This window comes from Helianthus annuus, chromosome 8 (genome assembly GCF_002127325.2).
Source record: "Helianthus annuus cultivar XRQ/B chromosome 8, HanXRQr2.0-SUNRISE, whole genome shotgun sequence".
NCBI classification, from domain to species: domain Eukaryota; kingdom Viridiplantae; phylum Streptophyta; class Magnoliopsida; order Asterales; family Asteraceae; genus Helianthus; species Helianthus annuus.
In genome coordinates, this window is record NC_035440.2 from 59,595,990 (window position 1) to 59,619,009 (window position 23,020).

The 23,020-nt window shown below is 41.0% G+C and overlaps 1 protein-coding gene across 1 annotated transcript; it reads left to right on the forward strand.

Moving 5' to 3' along the window:
• The first annotated feature begins 1,448 nt into the window (after window positions 1-1,448).
• LOC110872963 (glutamate receptor 2.7) lies at window positions 1,449-4,792 on the forward strand. Its single transcript, XM_022121865.2, has 5 exons — window positions 1,449-1,820; window positions 1,899-3,133; window positions 3,214-3,526; window positions 3,601-3,995; window positions 4,100-4,792. Exons 1-5 carry the CDS (start codon window positions 1,541-1,543, stop codon window positions 4,598-4,600), a joined length of 2,724 nt encoding a protein of 907 aa, XP_021977557.1. The 5' UTR covers window positions 1,449-1,540; the 3' UTR covers window positions 4,601-4,792.
• Window positions 4,793-23,020: the final 18,228 nt, after the last annotated feature.

Consider the following 23,020-nt stretch of genomic DNA (forward strand, 5'->3'; position numbering starts at 1 on the left):
TGACAAACCATGACACCATTTCTTCGAACTTCTTTTCTAGTTCGTATTTGTAGTGAAACACAAACTTCCCGTCTTCTAACATGTTTAACAGATTTATACAATCATTGAAATCCTTGAAATCCAAGGCCCTTATAATCATCACACTCCAATCCGTTTCACCGGAGGAAACATGTAAATCTTCGAAGTAGGAATTAAGATATTCCTCCTTATATTTTTCATTTACATCGTTCAATCTTATCACCTTTTGCTTTTCTTTCAGACCTAATTCGTCTTCCTTTGACAGCCCCGTAATTTCATTCACCGTGTTATTTATAGGAGATGAGAACATAGGAAAGATCTTGCAAGTGTCTCCGGCCTTTTTGACCGTAAATCCTTGCAACGTCAACTGATTCATACTAAGAACATTCCTATCTAATTCAGGTGTGTATAAAACACTTTGAATCAACAGCCTTTCATTATTAGACTTAACTTCTACAACCCCTATGCCCCGCATAAACAGAAAATCGTTTTCCCCTGAGTTTGTTTCAACCCCCACTAAATGTTTTATACGTTTGAAAACATTTATGTTACCGGCATAGTGTTGTGTAAATGAATGACTGACATACCATATATCTCCCCACATACCGCCTTCTGTCCCTGTCACTATCATCTCGTTCCTATCTTCTGCAGACACCCTTTGATTTCGTATTCCTGCATTTACCGCTTGACTGATAAGTTGTGTGTTTTCATCGTTTTCTTTCGATTTGCATTCATAGATGAAATGTCCTGGACGATGGCAGTAAAAGCACAATCTTGTTCTTTGATTTCTCTTCTGCAATTTGATTTCTTCATCTTGACAGTGTTGACACGGAAGGATTGTCGACGTGGCTCTGATACCACATGTTGGCAATGAAACTTGATCACTCTGATCATCATCTTTCTGATGATGCAGAGTCTTGTTGACAACGAAAACTTTTGACATACTTGATCAATCGAAAAGATGAACGAATGGACAAACAATAACAGAAAAAGATTGAATGTCTTGGTAACTAATAATGTTGCCGGATACATCCTATTTATACATAGTAAATTGGCGGTTAAGTGTGGCGGGAAAAACTGTCATCGGACAGTTTTAAATTAGTTGCTTATCACCCGCCATAACTTATCACCGAGATACGAATTCTGAGTTATACTAATACATATACATATAAACTTACTTATCACGAATATAATTAAGTTTAATTGTTCCTTCTAATAGTGATTGTCCCAAAAGTTAATCGTATTATACGCTGTGTATATAATATATAATTAATGCATTTAGGGAAGAAATGGTCGGACAAAGAAAACGTGTGAAGATGTTTACAAAGTCAACATCCTATTTTTCCAAGCATGTTCTCTTTCTTCTACTTACAAGAATATTCCACATAGATTAAGTCCTCTTCACCCATTTTATATTACTTTGGTTGTTATAATCAAGTTACTTAATACAGTTGACGGGTAAGTTGGATTGAAAATACAGTTTGAGATTTTCCTTTTGAGCTGCCAAAAAGATTCACCAAATATGCAACACAGACATCATCATGCCGTGCTCGTGCTCATGCTCATCCTCATCCTCATACCCATGCTCATCATCAACACAGCCACAGCTAATGCCAACGAGACGACTAGCGAGATAGCAATCGGTGTGATTCTCGATATGGAATCCAGCGTCGGGAAGGTAAGCAAAATTTGCATTGAAATGGCGATCCGGGATTTCTATCAAACACATAACAACTACACAACCAGAATCGTCCCTTACTTTCGCGACTCCAAAAATGACAGAGTCGAAGCTGTGTCTGCAGGTTGGTCTACCTTACCTTACCTTATTTTACCTTGTGCTTCTAGATTCTAATAGAGTTTATTAAGCGGTTGGTTTGCAGCTATACAACTTATTAAAGATGTCAAAGTATCGGCGATTATCGGACCCCAGACATCCTCAGAAACAGATTTTGTAGTGGACATTGGCAACAAAACTAGGGTTCCCATACTCTCTCTGGCCACAACCCCTTCTCTCTCACCCAAAGAGAATCCTTACTTCATCAGAATATCGCGCACCTCTTCGTCACAAGCCCAACCCATATCAGCACTCATCAACACTTTTCCTTGGCGCGAAGTGGTCCTTGTTTACCAAGATGGTGATTTTGGCACCGGCTTCATCCCCTCTTTGTCCGAGGCCTTGCTAAATGTTAACGTCCAAATCAAACATCCAATCGTCATCTCTCCTTTTGCTTCCGATCATGACATTTCTAACGAGCTCCACAACATTAAAACACGTCAAACACGGGTTTTCGTGGTTCACTTGTTACCTGAGCTGGCTTCTCGCTTTTTCAAGAAAGCAAAACAAGCTGGAATGATGCAAGAGGGATACGCATGGATCATCACCGATGTTGTCACCAATCTTTTGCATACTGTTGATACAGATTCGATGCAAGGAGTGGTGGGCGTAAAACCCCATATTCCAAAATCCGATCACCTGAAAAGATTTAAAGAGAGCTTTAAAAACCATTCAGGCCAAGTAATTAACGTGTATGGGTTATGGTCATACGATGCCACTTACGCACTAGCAATGGCGTTGGAGAGAGTTGGGAGTGCTACTACATTCCCGTTCCAACAGCAGAAGCCTGTAACGGACTTAGATGCTATCGGAATCTCCAAACTAGGACCAACGCTGCTCTCAGAGATGAGAAAGATAAAAAAACTTAAAGGGTTGACTGGTGATTTCGATTTTGTTGATAGATCTTATTCGGGTTATGAAATAGTGAACATAGTTGGTCAGGAGGATAAGTTCATTTACTTGTGGAAGAATGAAAAGGCTACCAAGATTTCTAATGAAAAAGCTATCAGATGGCCGGGTGGTAGCAACGAATCCCCTCGCGGTTGGGAGATCCCGGGGAGAAAATTAAAAGTCGGATATCCAGAAATAGGCGGGTTCCCTGAGTTTATTCATAAAGACGACGAGACGGAGCCAAAGGGCTTCTGTGTTGAGGTTTTCAAGGCAGTAATGAAAAATTTGAGTCTACCACATCCTCCATCCTATGAATATATGCCATATACTATAAGAAAGAATGAGACATCAGGAAGCTACGATACTCTTGTTGAGCAGATCCATCTCAAGGTACATCGTTTTCGGTTGCTAGTAGAACAATTCTTCTTCTTCTTCTAAAGTAATTAATAATGTTGTTTTGGAATGTGCAGAAGTATGATGTGGTGATTGGAGACGTTACAATCCGGGCAGAGAGATCCAGCTATGTCGACTTTACATTGCCGTACACAGAGTCTGGAGTCTCAATGATTGTCCCCGTTAAAAAAGATGACAGGAAAAATGCATGGGTATTTATGAGGCCCTTGGAGACGCAGCTATGGTTCACAACATGTGCTTTCTTTATCTATACTGGAGTTGTGGTTTGGGTTCTCGAGCACCGCGTGAACAAAGAATTCCGTGGCCGTCCATATAAGCAAGTCGGGATGATCTTCTGGTTTTCTTTCTCAACCCTTGTGTTTGCACACAGTGAGTACTTATTTAGCTTGCTTGCTTGGTTGTTAAATTAAATAATAACAAGAGTAAATGAATGTTGGTTGCAGAGGAAAAGATGATAAGCAACCTATCGCGATTTGTGGTGATCGTGTGGGTATTTGTGGTTCTGGTACTACAATCAAGCTACATAGCAAGCTTAACATCCATATTGACAGTAGAGCAGCTTCAACCGGACTTTACGGATATCCATGATCTCATCAGACAAGGAAACAAGGTGGGGTACAAAGAGGGGTCTTTCGTTGCACAGATGTTAAAGGATATGGGTTTTCAAGATGCCAAGTTAGTAGGTTATGACAGCTTGCAAGATTATGATAATGCCCTATCAAACAAGAGCGTTTCCGCCATTTTTGATGAGCTTCCTTATCTAAACCTGTTTCTCGCCGGTCACTGTAACAAGTACATAATGGTCGGTCCGACCTACAAATCAGCAGGCTTTGGCTTTGTAACTCCCGGCCATCTCTCTCTCTCTCTTTCTTCCAAATTCTTAATATAACACAAATGTATGTATGTATGTGTATGTCTAATCTTAGTCGCTTGCTTCTACAGGCATTTCCAAAAGGGTCTCCCCTACTACCACTCGTTTCAAAAGCACTTTTACAAGTCACCGAGAATGAACTAAACAATATTACTGATAAATGGTTGCGACCAAAAGCAGATTGCAGTGAGCAAGATATGGTTTCTAGGTCTGGTAGGCTCTCGCTCGATAGCTTTTTGGGCCTTTTCCTCATTGCTGGAGTATCTTCAACTTGTGCTCTTATCATGTATCTCTTCATATTCTTGTACGAGAATAAAGACATGCTACTATCTGATGGTTCAATTCGCCACAAGCTCTCTGCAATTGCAACAATCTTCAATCAGGAAAAACACGAGGAATCAAAGCAAGCGCTGACGGATGATAATAATAATAATAGTAATAATAATAACGTGTTAGTAATTGAAGATAATATCAACAATCCTCCCCCAACTCCAGAACACCATCAGGCGTCGGATGATGATGAAAGTGAAGCTACTCCGGCTCATGATGTTGTAGAAGAAAGCAGACATTAATTAATCTAGAAAGATAAGCTGATACTTGAAAACAGCGATGAACTTGCAATGTATGTCTGTGGGTATGTATGATTATTTAAACAAAAGCAATAGGCGTAGACCACAAAAATCAACATATGCACCACCATATGTGCTAGTTTATTTATGTCCATATAACAAAATACAGGAAGTGGTTAGTTTCACTCCACAACACATTTTCAATAGCAGTTGTGGTCAAATTCATAATCAGTTGAACAAATATGAAAAATTATGCATTCTTCTGGAGAATCGAAGCGAATTGCTAAAATTAATGTCAGGAAAAAACAAACATAACTGTGGTCAGATTCATAATCAGTTGAACAAAGATGAAAAATTATGCATTCTTCTGGAGAATCGAAGCGAATTGCTAAAATTAATGTCAGGAAAAAACAAACATAACAAATAAATTAGAACAAGAAAGATGCAACAATCATAAATTGCACACAATAATAACATTCAGAAATGGAGCTTCATTCGCACAAATGTCATCCCTGCAGATCTCCAAAAGAGGCCATCAAAATCTACAGCAGCAGATATGTTGTTTACAGGGCAAATGCAACCTGTTTTATCTAACTAACTATTGTTTGTTTAAAACTAATGGGATATCGCCCGCACTTCGTGACGGGTTCGAAACGTAGATAAAAATAATCACATCTCGAACGTGAACTTAAAAAACCACATGGCGACGGTATATTTGAAAATCACAGAAACGTTACGTCGTTGTATACGAAAACCAAGTTATTCCAACAACATTTACACCAAAGCGTATGTAAAGGATAAACACGATGGCCACATATTACAGCAGACCGTTTAATCGTAGATAAAAAAACATGTCGCGATAATGTATTTAAAGATGAGCGTCGGGTGACGCGGGTGGCGGTGATGAAATGTGAAAGAGGAATTATACATACTAGATTATAGTCGTGTATATTACACATGTTTAATAATGAAAATTGTTTGTTTGTAGAGCACAAAAAGACAAGTAGGTGTATCTGAAATCATCCCACAAACTTGTAATTCCTTGTTCATAGGTACCTCAAGAAGCGTAATATGATCAAGACGGAGATGCAAGATGGAATATATAAGGCACGTCTTCCCTGTGTAATGGAAGAGATCAAGATCAAGATGAAAACCCAAAAGTAGTGTTGTTTCAAAACTGAAGAAAAAAATCCAAAATACCAAAATACCAAAAACTAGTACATGCAAACACTTTTAAGTATTTTTAAACCAACTAGACATAAAAAAAGCTTCCGACGAAAGTAATTTAATTAAACTTTGCAGAAAAGATAAATACGCCTATTAGATTAAACTACGCACAATGTGGAGTGGTATAGTTTGGGTGACTAGTGATGGTAGAACCAGTTTAGGTCGGGAAGAAGCTGCATGGTTTACAGCCGGACGGAACCGAGATCGTGTGAGGGGGTTGGAAGAGAAGCCATCATCTGGAATTCAGGAATGAAATTTTGGAAGCTTGTTATTAGATCACGTAAGAAGTTGTAAGGTTTCTTGTAGAACTTTCTTATAAATTTTTCCTTATTTATATTTTGTTGGGCGAGATAAAAAAGTCGGGCCCTACCCGTCCTAGATGCACTTCAATTACTCACGATCCAAAACGAAGAACCTAGATGCACTTCAATTACTTGCGGCTAAATACAAAATTTGTATCGGCCAAAATTGTATTAATGTTCACTTGAGCTTTCAATAATAGAAGTAACCAACCAGCCTAACTAGTTTTGACTAAAATTTGTTGCCACAAATCACCACCCATCTAAAAATATTTGAAACACAAGCTAAGCCCAAATTAAAAACTCGTTTACACGACTAACCCAAATAAACAACTCTTTGAAAACACTTCGATCCAACAACAACACCAACTTTTTATTATTATATATATATTCTAATTCATAGAAGAACCTGGGTTTATTATTGTTGCTGTAATAAAGTGGCTCAACATTAGAAGGCCCAACACCTTGAAAGACAAGTTGTAGTTTAAATGTAAGCCCACATAACTGTCACACCCCGATTCCCGGTGGGCCTGGATGGGTCGTGACGGCTGGATAACAGTTATCACAATTTAATAATATGCAGCAGAAGTATTAAGTAAAAATATTCATTTAACAAAAGTCTGAATATATAATAAAAGTCGTACAAGCGTTTCATTATAAGCCAACAGGAGGGATCTAATAAACAGAGCTTTAGATATCTTAGACGTTAAGCTTGAGAAGTTGCAAATTCCTTAGCTTTCATTCTAGCCGACCCGGATTCCCAACCTATTATAAGGTTCGGTACCTTCGGTTCAATCTTTTGAAAATACATCAGCTTTCGCTGGTAAATATAATTAATTGACTCGTTTTGAAAATAGTTTTCTAAAAAGAGTTTTATACATATAGAAAACCCGTAGGTAATTATTTAATATTTATTGGGATTTATTCTTGTCACCAGATTTACATACTTGTCATACAACCGGGAACCAGAGATCAGAGCCGGTCATTTTCAGTGCTATAATGATTAAGGGCACACACCAAAGTTGAATAAAATGTGTCTTACAGTCGGTATGCCGACCCCTGCACGCTATTCCGTATGGCCATAATAGTTCTCGGGACGTTCGGACACGGTACCAATAACCCCCAATCGTTTCAGTCATCAAGTAAAATGGATTATCATAGGCGGCTCATTTATGTAATACCCGCTCTAAGTGGCTTATTCGCCATCCCAAGTTTAAAAAAAAACTAAAATAAGGTAAGTGTATTTACCTTTTGCTAGCTTCCAATCAAATAATATTATAATTTACCAAAAGCCGCAAGTCTAAGTATTATTGACCCAAGTCCGATTATCTGGGGGGTTCTATAGTCTGGAATGAACAAAGTTATTATCTTTTAGAATGTACATGGGTCAAAGGTTAGCCCCTTTAGATATGACCCGTTACTTAAGAATAGGTTCGCTAGATTAAGCATAGATCGAATAGAATGTGGTTTATACCTATCCGAGTGCAGTGACTCATTGGATAAAGGTTATTTAACCAAGCATTCTGATTTGGAAAGGTTTTGACCCGTTACGCCTAAATTTTACGAACTAGGTTCATATAACTAGTTATGCGCGTAAAAGCAGGTTCGGAAGGTTAGATAGGTCTTATGACAAGTCTAAGGTGTCAAAAAATATTTCATAATATTTATACATTCTGTTTTAAATTCAGAATGTTAACCATTTGGTTTGAACACCATTTCTTTAGCTTTTTAGGATAAAAAGGGCATAATCGTCTGTTTTACGATATAAGTTCTAGACTTGTCATATAACCTTTCAAACAATATGACCAAGAGGTATAACTTCTAAGGGTTATACCTTATACTAATATGGTCATAATATCAGTTCTAAACATGACCTAACATTGACCAAATGGGTCAGAATCGAAAGTAAAAGCAAAAGTCAAACTACTAGACTTTCGATACAGAATTAAGCTCTAAACAAGAAATGACAGTTGGACATGTTTAGACATATCCTAATATGTTTTATAAAATGATATGATATCAAAACTTCAAGTTTTAATAGTTAAAAACTTGATTAGCGTAAGAACCCTAAGTTTCATCCACACAATCTCTGCATTCTCCCTAGCCACTCATATCTCTTCTTTCCATTTCTTTCACTATCACAAGAACCCTAAGTTCCATAACCTTCATACTTCCATATTTCTTTAAATCTTCATGAAATCTTGTGATTCTGGGTCTAACTTGGGAATTTGGCAAGCTTTCTTATTTTGGGTTCGTATTTGGAAGAAAACCAAGTTATATCAGCCGATTTTCGAACCCTAGGGTCCGAAAATTTGGGGTTTTTGTGGTGATTCTTGTTTTTCTTGAGAGCTCTTTGTAATTTCATCTTCAACAAGTTCAAGGTATGCATCTTCTCATTCTTTTTTATGGTGCATTGTGAATGTGTAAGTTGATGTTGTTATATGTTCTTCCACACATACTTGCTTGTATGAGTTTGATGAGATGAATGTGTTGATTTACAAGGAACTATGGTTGTAGATGTTAGATGTTTGTTAAAAATTTGATTTTTTTTGGGAAAATCTTACCAAGATAGGAGACATCATGCCTAAATGGTTTTGAAAAAAGATGAATATCATGCTAATCTACATGCATAACCATAGTAACAAGCAAGTGTGGGGATATTTTTGGTTGAATAAGAAACTAATAGGGTGTTTGTTGTTGGTTCATGTGATTTTTTTCAGGATATGGGGCAAACAGGAAAGCAACCGATGGGGTCATCAAGCCAACCTGAGAACACGCAAAGGAAAAGGAGATTGTTCCGATTAGCTGATCAAGATGAAGAAGAGGAACAACAACAACCACAAGTGGATGTTGGTCCCAAACCAAAGTGGGATTCTGGTCCGTTGGATGATCAACCAGAATATTGGCAGCCGATTTTATTCCATGAACAAATGAACAAGTTAAAGGATAGAGCGACAGTGTTTATATGCGAAAAGGAAGTTCGAGAGGATGCTTTTGGGTTGTTTAATGTTATCGACCTGTTCAAGGTGCTAGGTTAGGAGGCGGCATCGGATTGCTATGACCATGATAAAAAATTTGTTCAAGGAAGAAATACAAGAGTTGATGGCCACTCTTAGATGTCCTAGTTATAACAAGTCGCAGCAGATGAAGCTAATTAGGACTGTGAACAATGTGGATGTAGAGATGTCTTTTGAAAGTTTGGAAGGCTGCCGAAGTTCAATAACAAGCCAACAAGGGAATACATATTCCCGAGTTTGGATGACTTGCACCATAAGCCGGAAGCCCACCCTCGTTGGACCCATATGTTGGAGGTTTTGTTCTTACCGGGTACATGGAGTGGCACACTTTAAAGGATGAATTTAAAAATTGAAGCGAAATTGCTATTGATGATTTTTGTTTGCAACGTGATTCCACGAAGAGGAGACTGTCACACCCCCAAAATCCACATGCGGAGTACCACCGCTTGGAGGCGTGACTGACCAGGATCCAGCCACCAATTATACTGAGCAATTTAATTAATAACATAAGTAATACTCACCAACCGCAAGGTTAGCAAATATCATAGTCAAAGTTCAAAAGTTTTAAGTTTAAGTAATAGTTCAGATAAGTAGCGGAAGCATAGACAAAATAGTTTAAAACAAGATTCATAGTTCAAGTTTGTTTAGAACCCAACACACGGGTTAGACGACCACTACACATCCACAAGCTGCAAGCTCCTGAATCACTGGGTACCTGCAAAGCATGCAGTAGGGTATCAACATAATGTTGGCGAGTCCACGAGGTGTCAAGTTTTAGTTTTAGAAAACGTAAGTTGTTTAGATAAAGCATTTATAATCACGTTATGGGGAGCTACCCCATCTGTAAGCTCACTAAACTGTAGATACCGAAACTGTTGACGGAAAGTTGTTGTGCCCCGAGTCAATGTCTATCGTCATTGACCAAGATGCGAGGTCTACTAGTTCACGCCCGATCCCCCCGGTCACGGTGTGAGGTTGTCAAACCTAATAGCGCTATCAACTAATAACCCGTTCGCCCCCGGCGATTAATCGGTACTGTAAGCAGGGATTTAAGGTGATAGAGTTTCGTTTAGCTTGGCTAGTTGTGATTTATAAATAATATCCAAACGTATCTCCCCCGGAGATAGTAAGTACCCATTCGGATTTCCCCCGGAAATAATAGTTCAAAAGTATTTTTCCCAAAGTTGGCAGTTTGTCCGTGTCCCTCCCTGGGACGCATGCTTTTTGTGTGTGAACTCACCTTGGGTTGCTCGGCAGATTAGGTTACTTGTCAAGCACGCTGGTCACCACGTCCTAACATGGTTACCAGTATAGGTCAGGTTTGGCTACAGAAAATGTCACGTATATTTTACACATAATCTAACACATAGCATGCATACAGTTACCTGTTGAGTTATTGGGCCTGCTCTACTATTGGATCAGTCAACAGTAACAACTAACACATAGTTCAGTTAAACAGGCAGCCCAAACAAATCACGTTGTGGCCAACTAAAGTGAGCAGCCCAGTTGAGACAAGGTGGTCTCGACTCGAGAACATGCGGTCTTGAGTCGCAACCAGGAGGTCTCGACTTGTAATGGTTGGTCTCGAGTGTTGCGGGCATGACTTGCAACCCCGGAGATCTCGAGTCCCGTCTCGAGTTGTCACGATGTGGTCTCGAGTCGAGACCTTGATGGTCTCGAGTCGAGACCTTGATGGTCTCGAGTCCCTGAGGTCCGTTTTTGAGTTGCTTGGTCTGGGTCTCGAGTCACAACCGTTACGGTCTCGAGTTATAGCTTCATGGTCTCGAGTCGAGACCAGAGGTCTTGACTCATTTGCCTGCTGATTCTGATACATCTGCCCGTATTGTACTATCCAACAAAATTTGTTTCCATGATTTTGTGTACTAACCAATTAAACCACACAAACATGTTTTCTTGTCTAAAACCTTAATCAAATGGATCTAACACAACAATTCAAATCTTCATATCATATTCATATCACATTCAAACAGTTCATCATTTTAAATCAAACATGTTCATCTTATAAACCTATGTTCATTCATTCCAACATAACCCCAAACCGGGTCACAATTCAATCATCATTATCGGTCCTAAATCTAGCACATAGCCACCGGTTTTCATCCTTAGATTCAAGTGTATTTATGCATTTGTCATAAGAATCTTGCACACCATTATTAACAACATTCTTGTTCAATTTAACGCATAACCAACATGTAGATCATTTTCAACCAAGAACATATAATCACTCGACATCCTTAACCGATCATCTACATTATTTACTCATACAAATTATTCATGGAAAACATTTAAACAAAGCATGCATATCATTTATCAATCAAGCTTCACAAATTCTAAAAGTGTGAAATGCTAACCGAATGGTGTTTGGTGTGAGAATGGTATGGAATCAACCGAAAGGAGGACCTTCGAGCTAGGACAAGGGCTTGATCTTTACTACACTTGATCCGAGATAAGAGGAGATAGTGGTGTTGCTAGGGTTTAAGGTTTTCTAGAGAGAGGATGAAGTGAAAGAGAGAGTGTAGAGGGGAGTGTGAGGGTTTTAGGCTTATATACTAGGTGGTGCACCCCAAGTGGGTTTCCGAGTGGGCTAAGGGTGTTTGCGGCCCAACCGGCCCCAACTATTTACTGTTTACTCGAGACCGAGCGGTCTCGAGTTGGGTACGTTGTGGTCTCGGTTCACTATTATACACACATACTTATATTATACATACATACAACACATAGCATAACAAGATAATCACAACTTTTATTTAATAATTCGTACGTACACATTGCTAATACAAGAGGGTTACTCGGGAAAACCTAGAGTGTCACATTATCCCCAAGTTTTAAGAACTTTCGTCCCGAAAGTTAAGGCAGCCACTGTCAAGCTAGTACATGTGAGAGTGTTTCAACGGGGTGTCACATCATCCCCCCGTTAGTTTGGAATTTCGTCCCGAAATTCGGTTGTAGGTTCAGTGCTGGGGGTTTCGTTTGGGAACAACTGGGGATACTTGCACTTCATCTGGTCTTCCCGCTCCTAGGTAAACTCTGGGCCACGTCGCGAGTTCCAACGAACTCGCACGAGAGGTATCTGGCTACGTTTGAGGGTTTTGATTTCTCGATCCGTGATCTCAATCGGTTCATCAGTAAAGTGTAGTTGTTCGTCAATAGTGAGTTCCTTGAAGGGGGTTATGAGTGTTTCATCAGACAGACACTTCTTCAGATTAGACACGTGAAAAATATTGTGCACCGCACTCAGCTCTTCAGGCAGATTCAATCTATAAGCAACCTTACCGATTCTCTCGGTAATTTCGAATGGTCCAACATATCGCGGATTCAGCTTGCCCCGTTTACCAAAACGAACCACACCCTTCCAGGGTGAGACTTTAAGTAGAACCCGGTCCCCGACCTGGAATTCTAGCGGTTTCCTATGCTTATCAGCGTAGCTTTTCTGACGGTCACGAGCTGCCGCCAAGCGTTGTCTGATCTGGGCAATCTTCTCCGTTGTGTCTACCACCAGTTCTGGGCCTGTGACCTGGCTGTCACCAACTTCCGCCCAGCAAAGAGGTGATCGACATTTACGACCGTACAATGCCTCAAAGGGTGCTGCCTGAATGCTGGTGTGGTAGCTGTTATTGTAGGAGAATTCCACTAGCGGTAGATGCTTCTCCCAATTCTTGCCAAAATCGATCACACACGCTCTAAGCATGTCTTCCAGGGTTTGGATGGTGCGTTCAGACTGCCCATCCGTTTGTGGGTGATAAGCGGTGCTCATGTCCAAACGTGAGCCAAAGGATTTGTGCATAGCTTGCCACAACTCCGAAGTAAAACGAGCGTCTCGGTCGGAAATAATGGAAGTTGGCACCCCGTGCCTCGAAACCACTTCCTTTAAGTAAACCTCTGCCAAGGTAGAAAACTTGTCTGTTTCCTTAATAGCAAAAAAGTGTGCAGACTTGGTCAATCGATCTACTATCACCCAAATAGTGTCCTTCCCGCATTGGGATCTAGGTAGGCCAGTGACGAAATCCATGGAAATTTGCTCCCATTTCCATTTCGGTATTTCTGGTTGTTGGAGTAGGCCCGCTGGTTTCTGATACTCAGTCTTGACTCTTGCGCAGGTCAAACATTTGCTGACATATGTTGCTATGTGGGCTTTCATGCCAGGCCACCCATATGTAGTCCTTAAGTCGTGGTACATCTTATCCGAACCAGGATGTACTGAGTAACGGGACTTATGGGCTTCGTCCATCACAAGTTCACGTAGATCTCCGTAGAGTGGGACCCAAATGCGCCCTGTCACATAGTATGCGCCATCTTCTTTTTGTTCTAATCGCTGCCTCGATCCTCGCAGGGACTCAGCCCTGATGTTCTCCGGTTTCAGAGCTTCAACCTGAGCATTTCGAATCTGAGTAGGGAGGTTAGACTGGATGGTAAGTTGTAGCGCTCGCACGCGCTTGGGCGCAATGTCTTTTCGGCTGAGGGCGTCCGCCACAACATTGGCCTTGCCCGGATGGTACTTGATTGCGCATTCATAATCATTCAAGAGTTCGACCCGTCGACGTTGTCGCATGTTTAATTCCTTTTGCTTGAAGATATGCTCGAGACTCCTGTGATCGGTGTAAATAGTGCACTTGGTACCGTACAGGTAATGTCTCCATATCTTAAGAGCAAAAACCACTGCTCCCAGTTCCAAGTCGTGCGTAGTGTAGTTCCTTTCGTGAGTCTTAAGTTGTCGAGAGGCGTAGGTAATAACTTTCTCGCGTTGCATTAACACGCAACCGAGCCCGTGAATAGACGCATCGCAGTAAACCACAAAGTCGTCGGTACCTTCAGGTAACGAGAGAATAGGAGAACTACAGAGGTTATCCTTTAGCTTCTGAAATGCGGATTCCTGAGCTTCATCCCATTTGTAAGCAATACCCTTCTGATTGAGAGCCGTGAGAGGCTGAGCAATCTTCGAGAATCCCTTGATAAATCTACGATAGTATCCTGCCAATCCTAAGAATTGGCGAACTTCGGTCGGAGTTTTGGGCGTAGGCCAATTCTATATAGAGTCAATCTTAGCTGGGTCGACATGAATTCCGTCCTTATTGACCACGTGCCCAAGGAAATGGACTTCTCGAAGTCAGAAGTCACATTTCGAGAACTTGGCGTACAGTTGCTCATTGCGAAGGAGTTCGAGGATAAGGCGTAGGTGCTGTTCATGCTCTTCTTGACTTTTCGAGTAGATCAGGATGTCGTCGATAAACACAATCACGAATTTGTCGAGGTAAGGCTTGCACACTCGGTTCATGAGGTCCATGAAAACCGCAGGCGCGTTAGTCATTCCAAAGGGCATGACAAGGAATTCGTAATGACCATAACGAGTTCTGAATGCAGTTTTGGAGATGTCTTCATTACGGACTCTTAGCTGATGATAGCCCGATCGTAGGTCGATCTTAGAGTAGTAGCTCGATCCCTGCAACTGATCGAATAGATCGTCAAGACGCGGGAGAGGGTAGCGATTCTTGATGGTAACCTTGTTCAGCTCATGATAGTCGATGCACATTCGGAATGTGCCATCCTTCTTCTTAACAAAGAGTACTGGTGCTCCCCAGGGTGATGAACTAGGGCGGATAAATCCTTTATCCAATAGTTCCTGTAGTTGCGTAGAGAGTTCCTTCAGTTTTGCGGGGGCTAGTCGATAAGGCGCACGAGCTATCGGCGCTGCTCCGGGAGCTAGCTCGATTTGGAATTCGACCTAACGGTGGGGAGGGAGTCCAGGTAGTTCTTCAGGGAACACCTCGGGGTAGTCGCGTACCACTGGAAAATCTTCAATCCTCTTTTCCTTTTCCTGTGTGTTGGTGACAAGTGCTAAGATAGCGGTGTGCCCCTTTCGTAAACACTTCTGGGCTTTCAAGAACGAGATGATGCCTGTGACTTCTCCACCTTTGTCACCTTGTACGACGAGGGGTTTGCCAGAACGGCAGGGGATGCGAACCATTTTCTCTTGACAGAGGATTTCCGCGCGATGTTTGGATAACCAATCCATACCGATGACGACGTCGAAGCTTCCAAGAACGATAGGGAAAAGATCGACGCTAAATGTCTGACCAGACAATACTAGTTTTCTATCGTTGATAACATGTGAGGCCTCGATGTTTCTACCATTGGCTAACTCGACGATATGCTTAGAACTTAGCAACGTAGGCGGGTGCTTAAGCTTCTTACTAATACGTAGGGATACATAACTAGCATCGGCTCCGGAATCAAATAATACAGAAACATAACGATCATCGAGTAGGAACTTACCCGCCACGACGTTGGGGTCATTCCTCGCTTCTCCAGCTCCAATCACAAAAGCTCTTCCTCTTGCACCATTCCCAGCATTGTTGTTGTTTTGATTGTTGTTTCCAGCCCCCTGATTGTTGTTGCGGTTCTGGTTCAGTTCAGGGCAATTCTTCTTAATGTGCCCCTCAGCTCCACACTAGAAACAACCCTTGACATTCCCATGATGCTGCTGCTGCTGCTGGTTCTGCCCCACGGGACGTGGACTCCTACAGTCCTTGGCCTCATGCCTCATCTTGTTACATCGCTGACACTGACTTTTCCCACAAGGCCCGCTGTGGTGTCGGTTGCACTTGTTGCACTTGGGGTGGTTCCCACGATAGCCACCCTGTTGTTGAGGGCCCTTGTTGTTGTCAGTTTTCCTTTGTTGGGTTGGGGCCTGAGTGGGGTTAGCATCCTTGCTTTGATTTCCTTCCCACTTACGCTTGTTGTCACTAGGAGTTCCAGCAGTAGCACTGATCCTTTTGGGCAGCTTGCCCTGTTCCACAGCCTGATCAGTGAGTTTTTGAGCAAGACGGACGACCGGCTGAATGGTATTGAGGTTGGCTGCAGTCACATGGCTTCGGATTTCTGGAGCCAAACCCTTGATGTACAATTCGATCCTTCGATACATAGGTCGAGACATGTTTGGGCAAAGAGCAGCATAGTCATTGGACTGTTTGGTGTATGCCTCGATCTCTGATCCAACCATCTTGAGCTCAAAGTACTCGTTTTCGAGCTTGTGGATGTCATCCCTGTGACAATACTCCTCCTTAATCATGTCCTTGAAATCCTCCCACGCAGTAGCATTAGCAGTTTCCAAACCAAACATCTGAATTTGCGCCTTCCACCAGGAAAGCGAATATCCTTCGAGCGTACCAGTAGCAAACTTCACCCAATTCGCAAGGGGACACTCACAGACAGCAAAGACGGCTTCGACTTTCTCAATCCAGTGTAGGAGACCTATGGCACCCTCAGTGCCATTGAAAGGGAGAGGCTTGCAATCCATGAAAGTTTTGAAAGTACACACGTGTGGTTGCGCAGGGGTAAAAAGACAATGCGGCGGTAGGATCTAAACATCCTAAGATAACGAGTTTACCTCCAGGGTGAGCTGCGAAAGCTGCAGCCACCGTGTTAAGCAGGTTAGTGAATTGAGCCTGAGTCATGTTAATGTTTCCTCTTCCACGTCCACTCATTGTCTTCATAATCAGAAAACATAGTATGAGCGTGATGTCGTAATGTAGCGAGAATGAGATAGAAGAGGGAGGTGTATCTATCTAACTAGGCACACTAGTACGTATAGCAAAACAGAAAACATAAAGCAAGCAAGCAACTAATCACTAGTCCGAGCTATGAGGCCTAATGTGCTGAGTCTTGCACTTGGAGTGTAGTGTCGTCACGAGTCACGGGTTATAGTCTGGTTTTTCTCAAAAAGATTTCCCCCTTTTTAAAACCAAGTTCACTATAACCAATGGCTCTGATACCAATCTGTCACACCCCCAAAATCCTCATGCGGAGTACCACCGCTTGGAGGCGTGACTGACCAGGATCCAGCCACCAATTATACTGAGCAATTTAATTAATAACATAAGTAATACTCACCAACCGCAAGGTTAGCAAATATCATAGTCAAAGTTCAAAAGTTTTAAGTTTAAGTAATAGTTCAGATAAGTAGCGGAAGCATAGACAAAATAGTTTAAAACAAGATTCTTAGTTCAAGTTTGTTTAGAACCCAACACACGGGTTAGACGACCACTACACATCCGCAAGCTGCAAGCTCCTGAATCACTGGGTACCTGCAAAGCATGCAGTAGGGTATCAACATAATGTTGGCGAGTCCACGAGGTGTCAAGTTTTAGTTTTCGAAAACGTAAGTTGTTTAGATAAAGCATTTATAATCACGTTATGGGGAGCTACCCTGTCACACCCCGACCACGTAGGACAACAAACCGTGGCGGAAACGTCGGGGAGTGTTGTAACAGAAGCCATTGTTTCATAACCATGGATACAAAAAGTGTTTCGTTTTATTGATAACATTAAATATTAATATTGTCTTATCACATAACAAACAAGTTTCTTATTGACTATCATAGTTATTATGTCACTAAGGCCTTGTCCAGATCCTACGTGACGCATGCATCCTAGAAATCAAGCATCCACACCTGAAACATATGTAAAACTTAGTCAGCAAAGAAATGCTGGCGAGTACATAGGTTTAATAAGAGTATCGGAATCATGGCTCGTTTATATATTGCAGTACTTTATTAGACTACAAGAGTCAAAATACAAACCTTATTTTGAAAAATGTATTGCAACATAGTTAACCAACTCAAATCAAGTTGATTATAGTTTATAAAATCTCGTAGTCATGCTTCTTAACCCCAAAAACATTTGTTTTAGAAAACCAACTTGTAAAACATCTTGTAAAAACTCGTTAAAAACTTGTATGGTTTATATTATTTCGAAAACCTCGTTTGTGTGATATCGTTCCAAAATCGTTTACCCAAGTGAACTAAATAACGCCACGATATGTAATATGTTGAAAACACTTATATATAGGAAGTACCAGCGGCGTATCCACCATGTTTTCACCATATCACACCCGTCCCGTTATCTAAACACTAACCAAAAACCAATCGTTTACCCAAATAGTGTAACTTGTTAAAATCGTTTTCCAATTCGTTTCCAAATCGTTAACTCGTTCAAATCGTTTAAATCGTCCTCGTTTTAATTGTGAAAAACTATTTGTGGTTGCCTCGCTAATAACATTCAAACCTTCGTGACTCGATCACCTCGCTTCTCGCTTCTCGAATTAACAAACCACCAAAGGGTAAGTTAACAAACATCAGATTCAGTCGCTACCCACAACCCCCACACATAACCATGGGTGTAGTAAAGTAACGGGATTTGTCAAATCCTATGGTACCATAACCTAATACTGGTCGGTTGGGCCAAAATTAATGAATGTCATTTGTTATGTAACTACAACCATCAAGTTTTGTTCACATTATTGAAATCGTTATTAGTTTAGTAAAAAATTGTTTTAATCGTTTTTGAAATCATCGTTTAAACCTTGAAAACATTTCGTACATATGAATCACCCAAAAACATTTAAAAACAGTAAAATAGGGGAACTACGTACTCACATGGAGTGCAAAGTATCCTCAATCAATAGAACTTCAACAAAATCGAGCAAACCAGAGAAATCAAACAACACCTAGTAATCGAATCACTAGTCAACAATAGACACCTAAATCGGAAGATCGGATAGAATGAGGCATTGTAAACCAATTGAGTGTTGGAACTCATGTGATATGGTTTAACAAAGCCTACATCCTAAATCGGAACCTAAACTAAGTGCTTTCGACCCATTAGGGTAGCTTACGCTACTTTAACGCGTCGTGCGCGCAATGCGCATTCGAGACGTCTAATTAGTACTATGACAAGTATTATATGCCCATACATGTTTAATTATGTTACATAATCAGTTATGTGACCAAAGTTTAGGTTACATATGCTTAATTACCAATTATGTATGAAAAGGGTATTTTGGTAATTTACCAAGGGCATATAAACTACCTATCATGCGACTAATTAAACCTAGGTGACCATAAGGCCTAACCTTGGAAGGTTATTCCCTATGCTATAATGGTCACTAAACAGGTTTGGTCGGATCCTAACGACCGACCAAACGGGTCGTGTTCGAAAGTCTAAGCGGGTGTTTAGTCCGCTTGACTTACGACTCTACACAAGCACTAAACTAAAAAGTGACGAGCTAAACATGTTAAAACATGCTTAACTAAATTAGAAAACAAGTTTGGTATCAAAACAAACGGTTTTGATACCTAAGAGTAGTTTGGTTACAAAATACGCGTAAATGCGTATTTTGGCCGAAACTACGACTCGTCACTGAGCCTAGATAACGTGGTAATCAGTAGGTATAGTCACTAGGGGCTATAACCATCGTGATTACACTCACGTTATAAAGTTTAAACGAACTTCACATTGACCATAAATTGGTCAATGCAGAAAGTCAAACGCAGTTTGACTTTAACGCTAAAACGAATGAAAAGAACGAAAGAACACTTACAGAAGGTCCCCACAAGATTTGATTCCGATTTTTCTCTCAGGTAGGAAGCATATACTTCCACTTAGAGAGCATAAATCAGATTTCAAATTGTGGGTTTTGAAGTGAAATGGATGGGGTATATATAGGATTTCTAGAACCGTTAAGATCGTTCCTCGAAAACTGAGCTTTGATCTGGACCTTACATGTGTGCCCATGGTTTTCTAAAACCATGGGAGCCCCTAATATGGACTATGTTCATTGAATACCAGCCCATGGTTTTGCAAAACCATGGGTGAAAACCATCACACTTCAAAATGGACTAGGTTCATTGAATCTACCAGAAATTTCAAAAATGGCCCCTGTACTTGTAAAACTTGATTTTTTGGCACTTTTAAGCCCCGTTAACCCCATTTCAAGGCTCTAAAATAAAGTTAAAGTATTGGGAACTTAAAATATGCTCAAAAACATCTCGGATGTCGGTTCGTTTGGTCGTACGGTTGCGTTATTCGCTTAATTACGACGCAAGTCGTAACGAACGCAAAAACGATCCAAATTAAGCGACGAATGGAATTTTATCATGCCAAACACTAAAATAAAATATTTTAATGCTTACATAATTTTTTTTGGATGTCCGGATGTATTCAGAATGTAAGTTATGCGCAAAATGCAAACTTATGCACTTTTTGACGCTCTTAGTCCCTGAATGAGCATAAAGTTTATTTTAGCATACCGAACCCCTCAAAGCCTATTTCTAAGCTATGTAAAGGTTATTTAGGGTATGTTTAACTTATGATCAAGTTCTGGAATGTTCGTTACTATACAAATCGGCATAGTTTCACAGTTTGACACAAATAGTCCCTGCGATCGAACAAAGTTGATTTTAACACACCAAACCATCCAAAACTTATTTCTAAGTTATGTGGAGGTTATTTAAGGTATGTTAAGCCTATGTAACTATTCCGGTGTGTTTGTTGCATTAAAATGGTTATATTTACGCATCGGTGCGCATGTAACCTTCCAGAAAGCGACTTAGAGCTTGAAATCGGAATCGAATCGAATTGAAAACTTACCAAACATAAATACACACATAATAACACAAAAACATATATAATAACACCAAAGAACATTGTTTTATTAATAACTAACATTGTTTTACATTGAACCACGACTACTGAACACAGTTATCACATACCCCATCTGTAAGCTCACTAAACTGTAGATACCAAAACTGTTGACGGAAAGTTGTTGTGCCCCGAGTCAATGTCCATCGTCATTGACCAAGATGCGAGGTCTACTAGTTCACGCCCGATCCCCCCGGTCACGGTGTGAGGTTGTCAAACCTAACAGCGCTATCAACTAATAACCCGTTTGCCCCCGGCGATTAATCGGTACTGTAAGCAGGGACTTAAGGTGATAGAGTTTCGTTTAGCTTGGCTAGTTGTGATTTATAAATAATATCCAAACGTATCTCCCCCGGAGATAGTAAGTACCCATTCGGATTTCCCCCGGAAATAATAGTTCAAAAGTATTTTTCCCAAAGTTGGCAGTTTGTCCGTGTCCCTCCCTGGGACGCATGCTTTTAGTGTGTGAACTCACCTTGGGTTGCTCGGCAGATTAGGTTACTTGTCAAGCACGCTGGTCACCACGTCCTAACATGGTTACCAGTATAGGTCAGGTTTGGGTACAGAGAATGTCACGTATATTTTACACATAATCTAACACATAGCATGCATACAGTTACATGTTGAGTTATTGGGCCTGCTCTACTATTGGGTCAGTCAACAGTAACAACTAACACATAGTTCAGTTAAACAGGCAGCCCAAACAAATCACGTTGTGGCCCATAACTAAAGTGAGCAGCCCAGTCGAGACAAGGTGGTCTCGACTCGAGAACATGCGGTCTCGAGTCGCAACCAGGAGGTCTCGACTTGTAATGGTTGGTCTCGAGTGGTGCAGGCATGACTCGCAACCCCGGAGATCTCGAGTCCCGTCTCGAGTTGTCACGATGTGGTCTCGAGTCCCTGAAGTCCGTTTTTGAGTTGCTTGGTCTGGGTCTCGAGTCGCAACCGTTGCGGTCTCGAGTTGTAGCTTCATGGTCTCGAGTCGAGACCAGTGGTCTGGTCTCGACTCATTTGCCTGCTGATTCTGATACATCTGCCCGTATTGTACTATCCAACAGAATTTGTTTCCGTGATTTTGTGTACTAACCAATTAAACCACACAAACATGTTTTCTTGTCTAAAACCTTAATCAAATGGATCAAACACAACAATTCAAATCTTCATATCATATTCATATCACATTCAAACAGTTCGTCATTTTAAATCAAACATGTTCATCTTATAAACCTATGTTCATTCATTCCAACATAACCCCAAACCGGGTCACAATTCAATCATCATCATCGGTCCTAAATCTAGCACATAGCCACCGGTTTTCATCCTTAGATTCAAGTGTATTTATGCATTTGTCATAAGAATCTTGCACACCATTATTAAAAGTGTGAAATGCTAACCGAATGGTCTTTGGTGTGAGAATGGTACGGAATCAACCGAAAGGAGGACCTTCGAGCTATGACAAGGGCTTGATCTTTGCTACACTTGATCCGAGATAAGAGGAGAGAGTGGTGTTGCTAGAGTTTAAGGTTTTCTAGAGAGAGGATGAAGTGAAAGAGAGAGTGTAGAGGGGAGTGTGAGGGTTTTAGGCTTATATACTAGGTGGTGCACCCCAAGTGGGTTTCCGAGTGGGCTAAGGGAGTTTGCGGCCCAACCGGCCCCAACTATTTACTGTTTACTCGAGACCGAGCGGTCTCGAGTTGGGTACGTTGTGGTCTCGGTTCACTATTATACACACATACTTATAGTATACATACATACAACACATAGCATAACAAGATAATCACAACTTTCATTTAATAATTCGTACGTACACATTGCTAATACAAGAGGGTTACTCGGGAAAACCTAGAGTGTCACAGAGACAAAGTGGAAGTCCGATATCCGGAGGTGCCCATTCTTTACATATTACTTAATGGGGCACCTCTGTTTCCATTCCGGTTTTTAGTACTCAACAACGTGTGGATATGCCGAAACAAAGTGGGGCGAAGAATCATTCCCAATGCAGATTGATCACAGCATTTGTTAGGGGAGGATTTTCCAATCCTAAGGATCATGGATCCTCAAGTACTGTCGGGTCAGGGATCCTCAATTCTGTTTGAATTAGTGATCCTCAGAGAGTGTTGCAGGATCAGGATCCAGGATCCTCATTGTTATCCTTACACTAACGATTGTCTACTTTAAATATGAAGTTGTTTTTCAGGAGTATATGCTTGGACTTGGTCTTGGCGATATTCGTGGAGCATATTCCCTCAATATTCCGCACGTGCTTGGCTCTTGTGAACGTTATGGAGATCGTGGCAAGCTAGCATGATTAGCGGACAGTTAGTCATTTAGTTATTTTCTAAATTTAAAAGGGGATAACAAGCTTGAGTTAGAACACTTGGCTA